The 15,807-nt window shown below is 41.8% G+C and overlaps 2 protein-coding genes across 5 annotated transcripts in view; one reads left to right on the forward strand and one right to left on the reverse strand.

The window, feature by feature from the left end:
• Dop2R (dopamine D2-like receptor) overlaps nt 1-7,688 on the reverse strand; it is a 34,464-nt gene extending 26,776 nt beyond the window's left edge. For all 4 annotated transcript variants that reach the window (XM_086829564.1, XM_086829561.1, XM_086829563.1 and 1 more), the window contains exon 1: nt 7,573-7,688. The gene's annotated coding sequence lies outside the window, so the exon portion shown is untranslated. The remainder of the gene's footprint in view (nt 1-7,572) is intronic.
• A 2,572-nt stretch (nt 7,689-10,260) lies between these two features.
• Nucleotides 10,261-14,731, forward strand: LOC110184170 (uncharacterized). Its single transcript, XM_020952579.2, has one exon. It carries the CDS (start codon nt 13,553-13,555, stop codon nt 14,408-14,410), a length of 858 nt encoding a protein of 285 aa, XP_020808238.2. The 5' UTR covers nt 10,261-13,552; the 3' UTR covers nt 14,411-14,731.
• Nucleotides 14,732-15,807: the final 1,076 nt, after the last annotated feature.

The following is a 15,807-nucleotide window of genomic DNA, read 5'->3' on the forward strand; positions in this document are numbered from 1 at the left end:
TTAGTTATTATATCACAGTTATTATTTGTAATTAAAAATGCTCAGTTTTCTTACATTTTATTACCTTTAAATAGGCCCAAAATGGTATCTTATTATAACCTCTGGCAAGAAATTTAATACAAAAGGTATACTCCAAACTCTTAATCTCTGTCGAAGGGTCGGGAAAATGGGGAAAATGGCAACTGGTAACTGACTTTAAACTCGCCTGCGGCCGCTTTAAGCTTATGATTTATTCAAGCAAAACAATTTTGCATTACAAAAGGGGCGCCAAGCTCACGGGCCGCTGACCACGGACCAGAAAGCGCAACAAAGTGCTGGACACGGGTTCCCTCGTCCCTCGTCCCTCGTCCCTCGTCCCTCTCTCCACCCACCATTCATTCCACCATTTTTCACCAGAAGGGAAAGAGAATTATGCAGTAGATGGGGGCGGGACACACACACACACACAAAAGAAAATGGCAGCGGTGCCCTGGCCAAGGGAAGAAAGAAAGAAAACTGGAAAATGAGCAGCGAACGGAGCGAAATTGGCAAACAAAAGGCACCAGCTCCTCCCCTGGACAAGAGGGGGTGTATATGTGTGCCCGGGGTCTGCACTTTACATATATTACAGATGCCTATGGCTCTTACACACGGCGAACTGTTTTTCGGAACTCCGAACCTTGGGACCTTCGAACCGTACAATTTCCCGAAATTCCGATTTCCCGACCTCACTGTTTCCCTTTCGCAATTTTAATTTGAAGTAAAAGTTAATTACCATTTGATGTCAGAGAGAGAGTGAGTGCGTGAGAAATGCCATTTACTGCGGCAGGTTTCAATAGGAAACTTGATGGTAAAGGATTTTCCTATAGTACTTGAACCCTAAACCTCAAGTTTTGGCATAGTATTTAGCAAGAAAGTTGGTCGTTTTCAAGTTTAATTGTCTTAAGTACGATTCCGGGAAGTTGAATTTAATTCCAAGGTAAGCGAGTGGAAACAATGAAAATCTAAACAAAAAGAGGTGCCTTCTTCACTTCTCTGAAATCAATTTTCATATCTCTATTTCTGGCCACATTTCGCTCAGTGTGACAGCAGTGTCCTGCAGGACATTGCGGCGGCCTCTTGAACAAAGGAAAATATCTTTCATTAACTAATTAGCTTACTTTTTCCCATTTAGCGAACGTGCAAAAAGGAGCAAGAAGCAAGACGGGGAGAGGGAACGGTCCAATCTCTGTTGGTTTTTGCTTTTGTTTCCAGCCATGAAAGGATAACGTGTAGCACGGTGCCTGGCATTAAAACACAACTACTATTCCTTCTTCTTGCTCCTGCTTGGGGCCCCCACGTTTAGTCTCCTCCATCGCCATCGCCATCGCCATCACCATTTCCATTTCCATCGCCATCGCCATCGCCTACGCCTTTGGTTTCTGCCCAACGCTCGTTGAGTCTTTGTTATTTTACGCTTTAGAATTCTTTTGGGCATGCCAAGCCAAATTTGTTCAGCATCCTCCATCATCTGGCACCCTTATTTTTACCCCCCAAAAGCTCCTTTCACCCTGCTCCCTGCTGCCTGCCACAATTTCCATCCCCAGGATGAGCATCCAGCATCCAGCATCGGAGCATCTGCGGACGTAGCTGCTCCGTCATCGTTGTTGCCTCGTTGCCATACACTTTGATTAAAGTGAAAATAAATGAGGGTCCTAGGCAACTGCTGTTTTTGGCCTAGACCCGTCGTCTTTTCCAGCCTGGCCAAGGCCTCGGTGTGTGGACTCTGGGCTCCATCTCCAGTTCGTCTCCTTCGCTGTTTCTGTTTCAGTTTCTGTTCCGTTTTTGTTTTTCCCTTTTTTTTTTGTATTTTATTTTAGGTTTTCCTCTTCGGGTTTTCTATTTTCTTTTTTTTTTTATATTCGCCTCCACTGTGGGCAACTTCATTAGATGGCTACAAATACGAAGGCCTCGCTCTCTCCCTGCTTTGGCTACAATTAAATAGACCGTTATGACGCCGCTTCATGACCAGGACGAGGATGGAGATGCCAAGCTGAAATTCATTTGAATACGGGCCGCAATCGGCCGCTGGCCCAGTTATCAGGCGCAAATTAGTCAAAGCAACTGCTGCTGGAGGCTCAGGAGGAGGAGTGAAGGAGAAGAGGAGGAGGAGGCATCCTCCAGAGCGGCCTAATTCGATGGCATAGCTGGAAGGCAATGCTTTTGCTAGAGTAGTTTGGCCTCGAGGTCATTAACACTGCGGGAAAAACAGGTGCGTACAGGGAGGGACCTTTTAAAGGATACAGATACTATCTGGCTGATGCTTACTCGGTTTACGGTTTACTTTCTAGACATTTAAAAATGATTACATGTAAAGTAGTAGGGAAAACTTTAATTAATTGAATAGATACATCCTTCAAGAGCTATATATATTTTTTCCCAGTGCCTGGTGAGGCCCTCTAAAAGGCCCTGCTTCCCCAAATCCTTATTTCTGCCTTCAATCCCCTTGCTGGCCCATGGCCAAAATACAATGTCGAATAAATTGCCGATCCGCCTTGCTCATTAACTATACACATAAGATGCGTGCACTGTGAGATAAAGATACACGGCGCACACATATCCTTGTGCTGCGTTTAATTCAATAATGCAAGCGGCAACTCGTTTGTCATTTGATGTGTGTGTGTGTGTGTGTGTGTGTGCCACGCCTTCGCAACGAACCAGTTAAGGATCAGAACCAGGACCAGGACCCTGTCTCTCTCTCTCTCTCTCTCTCTGGGGGGAGGTGTTCAAGCAAGTAGAGGCTTTCAATTTCTTATTTCCTCGTCTGTTGTCAGATTTTCATGCGGTGTCATGTGCCTGTCTCTACATTCCCCGGACCACTTGTCCCGTCTCTCACATGGCATGGTCTCCGTTTCTGCGAAATCGATAATTTCATTTCCTGGCCAAGTCCTGGGCCACGCCTCTTGGCCAGCAAACGCGTTCTTTAAGCCAGTCTTTAATGCCATGCCAGCCACTTACTGGATACATCTTCGGCTTATCACGGCTACCGGTTTTTTTTTTTTTGTTTTAAACAATAACTTCATTTGCAGGCAACTTTTTAATATGGCCATGTAAATATATGCACACAGCGTTCCTATCGTTCATCGTGCAGCCCAGAGCCAGAGTCCTGGATGAGGGCCAGGACCAGGACCAGGACCAGCAGCTCGCAGCAGCTCGCAGCAACTCAATTTAATGCAATTATAGTCGACATAAAATTGATAAAGTGCGCTGCTGCATGTGCCGGGAATAACCGGGTGAAAGCGAGGCAGGAGACTGGACCAGGGTAGAGTGTGGAGTGAGGTGTAGCCTCCATTTTCAGTTACATCCCCCAATGAAACCCCCTTGTCCTCATCAGCAGCCCCCGTTCTCGGTATATATTCACTGTGAGTGTGTGTGCAAACACTCGACGAAAAAAAGGGGGTAAAATATAATATATCATAGGAGTGCCATATAAGATATATTATTTGATATTAATTAATATTATATTATGTTTATGTTTATGTTTATGTTTTGATTTATATATTTTAGAAATATAATTTTGTGACTGAGAGTATAATATTTCCCACTGCAGTTGTTATTCCTCTTGTGATTTCTACAGTTGTTATGAATTCTGATAAACATAGCTCATTTCTATATTATTTTTTTATAAATAATATGCAGCATATACATATTTGATTATTATATCACCCAAAGAAAATCGAACCCCTTTTTCGGCCAGTGTTTGCCACTGGAAATTAATTACCAGTTTGGTGCATAGAAATGCAAGGCTATGAGCTGGCCAAGAGAACATAGAAAGACCGCAAGATATTTTTGGTCAGGCATTTCCCTCTGATTTTGATACTGATTCCGATGCTCCATGCTCATTCCCCTGCCCATTCCCCTGCCTATTCCCCTACCCATTCCCCTGCCTATTCCCCTACCCATTCCCTTGACCATACCCATGCCCCCACTCATTCCTATTCCCCTGCCCAGGCAAGCAAACCCACCGGCAGGCATGGGCAAAAACCAGCGCACTCGACTGTTATCGGCAACTGTGCGAGATTTCATAAATTTCACTGGCCATGCCAAATTAAAAAAGAAAATCGGCCACGCCAAGCCAAAGCCAACAAAAGTTGAATCGTTAAAAAGCAAAAAATAAGAAAAAAAATTCCGGCAAACTTTTCCCAAAAAGGCATTAAAAATTAAAAAAAAAAAAAAAAAAAAATAAAGCTGAGAAGAATAAAAAAGAACACAGTGTGGCGAAGGCAGCAAGAAGAATTGAGGAGCACAAGTGTGCTAACAGCAGCAGGCTGGTCAAAGGGAAATGTTGTACATATATACATATAGTATATAGTATATATACGAATATTCTCTCGGTTAGTTTAACATTTTCTCTTTTTTACCTTTGCGGTTCGGGTCAACTTTTATTTTATTTATACACACACACACTCACACACAGAGCATATATTTTTGACTTGTTTTTTTCCCAAAGCGAAAATGTTAATAATTGGCTTGACCGTTCAAGGCGGAAGGACCTTACCATAAATTGCTTCGGATATTATCGTTCCACCGCCATCGTTGCGTCCTTGCTGCCTTGCGTCCGCTTCTCGAACTCGGGAATTGATTACAGTTCATTTCATTTTGGCTTTTGTTTATTTCCTTGCTCTCTTTTCATTTTGGCGCACTCAGAACCAATGCCACCGATACCACCAGTACCCCCTCTGGCGGCCAGCGGTAGCATTGATATGGCCAGCGATTTTTTCCCATTTCAATATTTATTTGTGTGAGTTATTATTATTATTATTGCCGCGGCGAGGGCCGCGAATGTACTCAAATATTAATTTCGCGCTTTATTTTTTTGCTTTCATTTTTTGGTATTATTTTTATTTCTTTTACCTCCCCATCGAATCTGTACTGACTTTTATTTTGCATTTCGAGGGAAATCCAACGGAAGCTTCTACTCCGGCTTTCAATTGTTGTGGCACTATTGTAAGCCGGTTGTTTCACTAATGCTCGGCGTTTTTCTCAAAATTCACAAGAAGCAGAAGAATGGGGAATAAAAATAAAATTGAAGCCTTTAAAGATGGGTAATACTTTAAGAGTATAGATTTCTGTTTAAGTTGTTCTTCAAGGAGGCTCTAAATAAAGTTTTTAAAAACTTATTATATAAATAATATATTTTCTCGATCAGTATTTGTATGCCACAGCTAGCTTCCATTTTTGTAATATTATAATATTCTAATGGCGGTAAAGAGCCTTCTCTCCCTCACTCCCTTTCTCTGTGCCTCTATATCTAGATATCACTTTCTCTCTAACTTTCTCTGCTCACCTATAAATATCTATAAATTCTTGATCAGCATCAGCAGCTCTCCCCCTCTCTCCCTCTCTCCCTCTCTCTTACTCTCTCTGCCTCTTTTTATCCAGTAGCTCACACTCCCACTGTGCATCTCCAGAGCTAACTCTTTCTCTGTATGTTTCTCTGCCCATCTCTTACTCTCTCGCTCTCACTTTCTCTGTTCTCTTGACTCGGGAACTATAAATAGAGGCACCTCGTTCGCCGCGACCTCAGTCTGTCCTAGGGGTACCTAGTGTTAACATCGGTAGTGATAGTGAAGTGATTACCATTCGACCTTAAAAGAATGGAATACATCTGGATAATCAGGAAGTGATCTTCGATATTATGACTACCCTAATTGAAGTCAACAAGATTCGAAGTCTACACTGGAAGGAAGTAAACAATGACGTGTCCTACACTGGAGTAAGTCTTAATCATGACAATTATATTATTATATGGAATTAAGTAAACAATGACGTGTCCTACACTGGATTAAGTCTTAATCATGACAATTATATTATATGGAAGGAAGTAAACAATGACGTGTCCTACACTGGAGTAAGTCTTAATCATGACAATTATATCATGTATATAGATTCTATATCTAGAATGAGCTATGCTATCAATGCATTTATTGTCCCCAATTAATTTCCTATATTACCATTGAAGCTCATTACTTAATTTTAATTTAAAAGTGATCTCGCAGCTTATATTGTACATATAGTATATTTATGTTATTTCCACTTGGCTCACACACATTTCCTAAATGAGTTGAAAACAGAGAACTGATTGAGCTGAATGAATGCCGTCGGTTTTGGTCAGTTGATGGATGGTTTCACAGTCGGGTTGCTACACACACTCTTGCAGCAAAGACTCATCCATCAGGCGGCTTGTTTATCTTCAATTATGTGTGAATAACTCACTTGATCTGCTTCGGCTAGCTGGAATTCAAATTTTGCGACCAGAGTGAGCACAACATTATCCTTTTGCCAGCAGAAACAACAACAACAAATAACAAACAGAGGCAGAGGCAGAGGCAGAGACAGAGGAGGCGAAAATGCAATTAGAGATTTTTGTGCAAATTTAATTCCATGGAGGGACGAGAAGCAGAATGGAAATAAACAGGATATACATACATATATCCTCCTCCACAACTTCCTCTTGGCAAGCTGTCGAATTTAATTTGTTTGGATCTGTGGTTTTATTCTTAATTCCCTACCGATTAAGTTTTTTGTTCTATTTCGTTGGATAAATGCGCATTAAGTTTGGGCAAGCAGCCGCGATAATTGCATAAGTTTGATTAGTTGTTAGTTGATTAGTTTGCTTCAAGTTGCGGTTTTAATAATGCAAAAGCCACGATACGATCTGCCATAAAGGCCGCGACCCAATTAACGCCACATGAATATTTGATGTCGAAGGATAACATATAGCGAGCATTGGACGTAATTGTGAATTAATAAGGCATCAGTTAATTGAGTGGGTTTTACAGATTGGGTTTCTGGGGGGAATGAGTTTTAACTAAATTTCCACTAACATAGAGAGTTTAATCATTTAGAAACTGGTTCCTGTGGTCATTTATAAATCCCTGTATTTCATTGTGAGTCTTTACTTTCAACTTTTAACTTCATATTTGAATATTCATAGTCCAAATTGGTTGCACTAAAAAGGCAAACTCCTTACACTTTGTTTTCTACCATTTCGCTGGACTCCTTCTATTGTTTTCCACAGGGGACACCCTTAAAAGTTGAGCCTGTTTTCGACCCTAGAACGTACTTCCAGTACAGTCAGCATTTGGAAAATTATGCGACTTCAGCGGCTCATTTAACACCGAAGACAATTTAATTCCGTCCTTTTACTCTTCCAGAAATGAGGGTGGCTGATTAGCAGTAGATTGTTGTTGTAATTAATAGATGGTTCCACGCCCTAACTTAGGGCCACGCCCATAGCCACCCAGGGCGGGGTTTTGGTTCTTCCCCCCAGAAATCTGTCATAAATGGCACTCGGACTGAAAGGGACGAAATGCAAATCACAATGAGCCTTTTTTTCTCTTGCTTATTTTGAGGCCACAAATATGCGCATAATTAATTGCCGGCTGCTTTTTTTCTGACCTTCCTGCTGAGTAGATTAAATGGCATTTTGTCAAAGTGTATTCTGTATTTTAATTAACCCACGCAACGAGTTGAGGCAGTCCTGAATACTTAAGTGTGTTTCTTTCCCCACAGATACTATATACTATATACAATAGAGTAAAGAATGCTCACCAGTGGTCCTGCTGTCCCTGTCCAGAGGTGTCCTCTTGGAGTCTCACTGCTAACCGAATCCAGAGTCTGCTGTCCACTGTTTTGCTCCAGGTGAGTGATGCCCAATGTGTTTTGGTCTGCAAAGGATAGCGCAACAACGAATGGAAAATTGTATTCAGTGATGGAAAGATTCGTCGACGACGTCATCATACAAATTGCAAGCAATTCTGACAGCCATTTTCCACGAGACGAGACGAGACAGAGAAACAGAGAACACGGGGCGGACTTAAAGCCGCTCATGTCACTTTCAGCTCAACTTGTTCTTAGGGTTTTATGCCCATGTCCTGCCAGAATGTCAGGTTAGAGAGTTACAGCCTTTCCGTGTTTAATACGTTTTCAAAAATATATGTATTTCAAGCCTACGGCGGGCATAAATTATGACAGGCAATGGGAAAACATTTAAATTGGAAACTCGGTGGCCTGTTAGGGAACAGTTTAATTTGCCCTGGAGCATGGTTAAATTTTGCATGCCCATTACTGTCCTTATATATGTCACAATAATGGGACTTTCTCTCTGCTTGAAAATTGTGTACTTTAATAGATCCCATTTCCAATAATATCTTCACTAGTTCCTCTTCATCTGCTTTCGTTAAGGGTTAATCCTCAAGGATCAGTGGCAACATTGGCTCATTGGATAACCCCTCTTTCATCAGTAGCTAACAAGTTGGATCAGGGCCAATCAGGTGGAGCCTTTTGTTTCAGGACTTAATTGCAACGTAAGCCCTCCTGCCGAGAGGCCAGGGTAACAGGATGCCAGGATGCGGGCACGTTCCAAAACTTTCCTCTCCTCCACAAAAAAAAACACATGCAAATGGTTGCATTTTTGAGTTGGTAATCCACGACAAAACAACACCAACAAGGCGTTACATGGAGCCGGAAAAACCTCACAGAAAAAAAATAAATAAAAATCCCCCCAAAAATAATAAACGGAAACAGAAGGCTTTCAGAAGGCTGCTTTTGCCAGCAGTTGTTTCGGTTTTTCGTGTGTAAATGCACTTTGTAGGGGTTCTCTGACTGCAAGGTAGAACTTGCTAGGAAAATTTCAGGTACTCTTCTCGCCACTTGAAGCAGGAAAGCGCCCATGAAAAGGTTAAATATTTGTACAGAAAATTAAACCTTAAGGCTTTTGTTTTTAGAGGGTATTTTGTTCACCAATGAAACACCATTCACTAAAGGTTCTAGAGAGAGAATTTTACTTTATAATATTATTTATATTATTCCTCAAAGATCTCTGAAGTTACGCAGTAATTTTGTACAAAACATGGTTGGTAAATATCCCTAAAAACGATTAATTAACTCTATTTTTGCCTGTGACCATGTTGAGAATCTGCAAAACCTAGACAAAGTTGGACCTCTTGGGTCCAATGGCGAAATATTTAATTAACCTTAATGGGGAATCCATATCCACTCGTGCATGCTCTTGCCGCTGCTTATAATGTTTACTCATTATGTCAGATTCTATCAAAGGCAGCTTCCCGACTTTACCATCGCATTATTTTTATGGCTTTCAGGTTTTTTGGGGGGGCGGTTGAGGGGAAAACTTCCTGGAAGACAAACTTTGGTTCTATATCATGTGGCTGTCATTGGAGCGATTCCCCAGAACAAGCCATTTCCTGTTTTGGTTATTCACTAGGCACTAGGGTATCTAGGAACCGAACAAGGATACGAGTACAGGACCCGTATTCCCTGCTGCTAGGATGCTGTTTCCAGCAATATGAGAGCGCCCGAAGTGCGAATTTCGCGTAAATAAATTTAATATCTGACGCAATCTGCCACGAAAAACAAAACCCCAAAAGCGAAAAAATAAAAAAAGGAAAGCGAAAACGAAAACGAAAACGAAACAAATAAGTGAGGAAAAACCTAGGAGAAAATGTTGTTGTTTTGCTCAATGCTTCGGCACTTTGTGAACGATAAAGGGAAAGCGAACGTAAACGAATTTGTAACTCGATGATGCGCCGGCATAGCACAGCTCACTTTGTGTGCCCCGTGTCCCAATTTCATTATGCAAAAATCCCGGAAAAGCGGCAAATACCCAGACACGTCGCCATCTAGTCCATGAATGCGTTTGAAAAAAATGATTAAACAAAACATGAGAGAATTGGAAATCGTGAAATCGTGGACTAGACCCCCAAAACCAGGATGCTTATATATCATGGATTTCCATTTCGTAAATAAACATTTGACCAGCGGATGTAACATAGCTGGGAGTTTTAGGGAATCACTGCAAAAAATTAAACAGTTGCAGAGTCTGTGTTGGTTTTTAAGCCAGGGTTTTTTTTTCAGTTTTTCTTTGCATTAAAATTCAACACTTTTAAAATGTTATATATTTTATATATTCCCCTAATTCCCTCAAGAATTTTAAATTTCATCCGTTTGAATCCACCCAGATCCCTATCATCCCCACAACATTCAGTTACGTTTTTGAATAATTTCATTGGCTTAGGTCTGGGATATTTGCCATCAAAATGTATATCCCCAAAAGTCGGTCTTTAATCATTTCGAAAACGAAACTTTTTCCAAGTTTTCCTGACTGGTCCATCGTCTGTTGTCACAGCATTTGGCTGCTGTATAACATTTTTATTGCCTATATATTTATCTGTCCAGACTGGACTCTCACTCTTCTTGTTTTTATTTTTTTAGATGTTTTTTGACTTCATCTCATTCGGCTGTAGAATTTTTATGACACTTTAGCGTTGCGCTGCTTTTGGCCTTGCTGCAAATATGCAAATGTAGCCGGCAAACATGGCCAGCCTCCCAAAAAAAAACAAAATTTATATGAAAAAATGTTCGTGTTTCAGCTTTTCACGCGGCTGCCAGGAAAGGAGGAGCTCAGGGAGGAGTTGAAAAACACGGCAAACAACGAAAAATGGGCGGGGCTGTGGAAAATATTTATGCATTTGGCCGTGAGGCCTGTTTAAAAACTCAAATTCAAGCCCAAACTGTCAGCTGATGAGGGATGTTATGGGTGGCAGTGTGTCGGCGTGTCGGTGGCGGCAAAGGAAATGGCTTTTCCGAGGCGGCACAGGTTCGACGCTTCGACTGTTTTTTTGTTTTTTTTTTTTTGGGCTTGCCCCCGAAACTTGAGCGTAGATAAAAAGCCATAAAGTTTGTCTCCAACTCCCAGGATAGCCGGTCCTAGGGTCCTGGCTTGGGAAACTCCCAATATATGGAAGGTTTGGGGGGGAGATATATATCTATATATAGAGGGAGTACGTGATGGAACTGCAGACTACTTCTCACAGAAATGTATCCTTAAATTGGTCTATTTTCAAATCAAAAGAGCTTTTTTGAATATATATTCAATGAATTGGAAGTTTCAAGTGTTACTGATAAGGTTTACGTATAAGTATCTTAATAGTTTATAGGTAGAAGATGGAGTTTAGGTTTTTTTAACATCAGGAAAAGCTGTTTAAATATAAATTTTGATTTGATTTAGAACCAAAACCAGTTCAAATCAAACCCTTGGCTTGGACCTATTAGGACCCGAAAGCTAAAGTTGAACTTTATTTTGTGCTAAAAGCAGGCACTATATATGCTCACTATATATATATTATATATCTGTATCCATATTTCTTCTATATACACTTAAAATCCTGGCCATCAATTTCACATTATGCAATTTCAATTTGCTTTTTTGGGGGGAGGGTAAAATTCGAATGAAAGACAAAGAAAAGCCAATGACAAAAGCCGAGAACTTTAATTAAATATCAATTTCCGTTGAGGCATCCGATCTGAGGGTGTGTGTGTGTGTGTGTGTGTGTGTACAAGTGTGCGTGTATAAGTGTTGTTTGCTTGTGTATTAGTTGGTCTTTGATCTGTCAAATGGCAAAAGTCTACACACACTCGCACTGTGAGCTAGGAACAAAAGTGGAAAAGCCACAGGAAAACTCATTAACTTGACCAGTGCGACAGAGAGGGGGAGAGATAATGTATGCAGCACACACACACACACACACGCACGCACACACACACTGAAAAGATATATGATGGCAGAGCAAAGTTTTCCCTGCTTTTCCCCAGATTTTCCCCACTCTCTCACTCTCTCTGACTTTCACCCCGAAAAATTTTCCTGTTTGCCAATGCCCTTTGTCGTTTGTCGTTCACCGCTCGCAGGCAAAATGGTAAAAGTTTGAGAGATCCCAGATCCGGGATCCTCTTGCTCCAGCTCCTGCTCCTGCTTCTGCTCCTGCTTCTGCTCCTGCTCCTGCTCCTTGTCGATCCCTGGCAGCCCCTTCTGGTCCTGACTGGCATTTGAAATGCTAATGTCAGATGAGCTAAAGCCAAACTGAGATTCGAGCTGTTTGCCAGGCCTCATAATTGAATGTTTGGCCGCACTGCAGGCAGGCAGGCAGGCAGCAAGGTCAGGGCTCCCCTTACCCTTACTCCCCTGGCAAACCGCCCAAGGGACCCTGGGCAAACTGTTGGCTAACTAATTTAAATATCATGAATTTAACATAAATATATACATATATACGGAAAAAGGACAAAAAAAAGAGCGAACGAAGAGACAAAGAAGGGGTCCTCGCATATCTCATATTTCATATCAAACCGAGTTCCAAACTTCAAACCCCTTGCTTCCTACCAACATTTGGCTTTTAGCTTGACTTGCTCGGGCCAAAATAAATGCGAAATGCTGGCCAAAATCTACATAAGCAAATAGTGCCAAAAACTCTGCGTGTGTGTGTGTGTTAGGGGTGAGAGGTCGTGGCTGCTCCATTTCCAACTTCCATTGTACGTGCTTCGATGTGGGAAAGGAGGAAATGGACCAACTTCTCCAAGAAGCTCACTCGGCTGGATGTCCTTCTAATCAAAGTCCTCAATATACATACATATATAAAAATAAAGTATAAAAAAGGCGATCAACAGAGCATCCCTTGCATATCGAATAAATAAACTTTTTGCTTTATGCTGCCTTGACTATTATTTTGGGGGATTCCCCTACTGCTCTACTGATTGCTTCAACGAGAGAAAGAACCAACATTAAAGGCAAATAAATAATTTTGTCTTAGCCTTGGTTTCGGCTCCTTTTTTTGTAATAAATTTAAAGTTGTCTCTGGCGTTGACTTGTCCACGTTCTGCCCGCTGTCAGTCTGTTTTTCTTTCTCTTTTTTTTTAATTTTATTTTCGTCGTGCTCTACTTTTAGTCCCCAGCTAAGCCGGAAGGGATCAAACGGTTTTCCCAGCCCAAGAAAAAAAAGGCAAAGAAATAACACATTTCAACATCCAAAAAAGGAAAGGGGGCGAGAGAGGGTTTTGCCTTTGGGTCAATGAGCATCAGAGGTTGACTGCATAATTTATGGACATAAATGGGCGTGACAAGGGATTAGGCTTGGGTCAAACTGGGCAGAGTATATATTGGGTGGTAACCTAATGACTTTGGCCCTTCCTACTGAAAAATGCATGCAAATTGTCTGCGCCAGTCAGCCTGAATTACAATTAATTGGAAATATGGCTTAGCAAAGAATTAGCCCGAAAGGCGTCTCAGCTTTTAGCCGATTTATGGAATTACTTTCCCATCTGCATTATTTTTGTATTCAAGGATTTTGAGAAAAGCTTCTTAAGTCATTGAGTTTGATAATTGCAAAAGGCAGAAAGAACTATCATTTAATTAATTATATATTTCTTATAAGTTTAGTACTAACTTCAGGCGAGAATGTTGTCAGAGAAATGGCATATTTTATTTTTATATAGATATATTTCCACCTGAACGTAGGCCTAGTCTTATCCTTCCAAACTCTCAACACTCAAAACTGACTGCCACCGTTTTCAGGTGAAAATCCATAACACTGTAAGTCATCAGTTGAACAACATCACATCTATTTCGGTCTCATAAATTCTGGCTAAAAGTAAATCAAAAAAAAAAAAATCATACAAAATTTGAAAAGGAACAAAAAATCATACAAAATTTCGTCGACAATTTAGAGTATCCAAAAAAGCCAGCATGACATCCGCCTGGGTACTGATCATCGCCAGTGTTCTTCACTTTGGTTTGCGCCGCAGCTGTTTCCTAAACATTGAGCAATTACCAATGCTGCCGGATACCCTTTTCGCCCGGCATATTGCCTATTGTGCCATCCTGCATTTTCTCTATGACCAGGAATTGCTGCCAACTCGCTATCGCCGCCGAATGGGCTTGGTTTTTGGTTTCCTTGTGGAACTAATCCTTGGCATTGTCTTTATGGAGGTGCTGGGTCAATGGCTCTGGTGGCGTGTTGAGCATATCATTTATAAATGTCTTTTGTTGGCCCTCCGCACCTATGGCGATGAGAATCCAGAGCTATATCAGTATTTGGAGAAGACTTTCATGCGCGGTCTGATGACCGCTCTGGCCGGGCTGCTCTGGCTGAATGCATATGCGGCCACCGAACCACCGCAGGAGTTGCAGGTGGCACAGGTGGCCACAGCCAAGGCCAGCTTGGTCAAGCAAAAGCATCGCAATTTGTCCAAAAGGAAGGAACAGCAAACGCACCGTATTAAGGGTCAGGAGAAGGTGTCGCAGGAGGAACAAAAGCAGCGACAGAAACTGAAGCTAAAGATGAAGTTGAAGCTGAAGCAGAAGGCCGAGCAAAATCGTAAGCAATTGCTGGAACAGGAAAGGGATAAGGATAAGGATCAAGAGCAGAAGCAGGAACAAAAGCCGAAGCAAAAGAAGCAAGCAGTGGATCCGGAACTCCCTATGGCTGAAGAGGAGCTAGCCAAGCTATCTGCTCCTGCAGAGGTAGAAGTAGAGGAGCACGAGCAGCAGCAGGAGCCAGAGCAGGAGCACCTGACCGTCCTGGCCACAACCAGCGATTGCTAGTTTAGTCCTTTTTTCCCGCACCCAAACCCTCCCCTCACCGTAAAAAGGCGTCTTCAATGCGGCCTCAATTAGAAGAGTCAGACAGAGAGAGCTGGAGCAAGACCTGAAGGGGCAGTAAATGTATTTATTCCAGCCAGATGGACTCCAAAAGACTCTTTAAAGGACCTTGCCAAAGGGATGCTGCCGAGACGCGGGGAGACAGGAACATGGCAATGAGATTGGGTATAAGGGAAGCAGGGAGAGGCGTTAAGAGAACTGCGACTGGGAATGAATGGGGCGGGGCTGAATGATGGACTGCAGTAAAATGTCTATGAAAATTGACTTGGCATTTTCACATTGAGGGGCAGTCGGGCGGAAGGAGATGCCAGCGCCTGGATGCGCCTCAATTGACAAATTGTTAGCGGCTGTGGTTTTGGCCACCAGAAAGTCATCAGGACTTTTGTCTAATTTCATTTCGTTTCAGTTGGAAGGCCAATTTTTTTCTACTTCTTTGGTTGTTATTATTATTATTATTCATACAATTTTCTTGTAGCGCGTTTCAAGCGTAGACATTATTACGTATACGCAGTGTGTTTCACAGAATTATGAATTTTCCAGGCTCTGGCGAGGGGGGGGGATGTGTCTTGGGTGTGTGTGTGTGTGTGTGTGGGCCTAAGCAAACAATAGCCGGAGCAGAGCTTTTGTTTATTTTTCCCTTCACAGATACACACAGCAGCACACCCTTACAGATTGTTGTGCGTGCCTCGTTCCGTTCCCTTGATGTTTCTGCGCCCCATTTGTTTTGTTTTGTTTTGTTGTATATATTTTTGGGCACACAGCTCTGAAAATATTTTAAAGACTACAACGGAGCCACTCTTGAATGAAAGAAATGTGTGTGGCGGCAGTGTCAGGTGGTGTTGTTTGCTTGCAGGGGGGGGGGTTGCAAAAAAAAAAAAAATAACTTCACCAGACACTGCGATTGATGATGATACCTCCCCCCCGACGAATACACAAAAGAGCTTGCTGCGAGTTATCGGTTCAAACTTCGAAAATGGGACAACTGACAGGGCAGAATTAGAGACAGCTAAAAACTGCTGACTGGCAGAATATGGAATGGACAGTGATGGGCACTAGCTGGGAGCATGGGAGCATGGGAGCATGGGAGCGTGATAAGCAAAGGAACTTCACCCAGACTGGAGATAAGTTACATTATACAATTAATAGCACTTTTTAGCCAAGTTAAACAATAGTTAAAAAGACCTTGTTGAAAATAGTAAACAACTTCATTAAATGTCTCAGTAAAATCGTTTTAAAGTTATTTTTATACCCTTGCAGGGTATTATAATTTCAGTTAGAAGTTTGCAACGCAGTGAAGGAGGCACCTCCGACTATATAAAGTATATATATATTCTTGATCA

Source organism: Drosophila serrata, unplaced genomic scaffold (genome assembly GCF_035046125.1).
Source record: "Drosophila serrata isolate PLE 108 unplaced genomic scaffold, ASM3504612v1 contig_23, whole genome shotgun sequence".
Lineage (NCBI taxonomy): Eukaryota > Metazoa > Arthropoda > Insecta > Diptera > Drosophilidae > Drosophila > Drosophila serrata.

Excerpts from the sequence above, each read along its gene's own strand:
- LOC110184170 (XM_020952579.2), top strand. The coding sequence starts at position 13,553 with ATGACATCCGCCTGGGTACTGATCATCGCCAGTGTTCTTCACTTTGGT.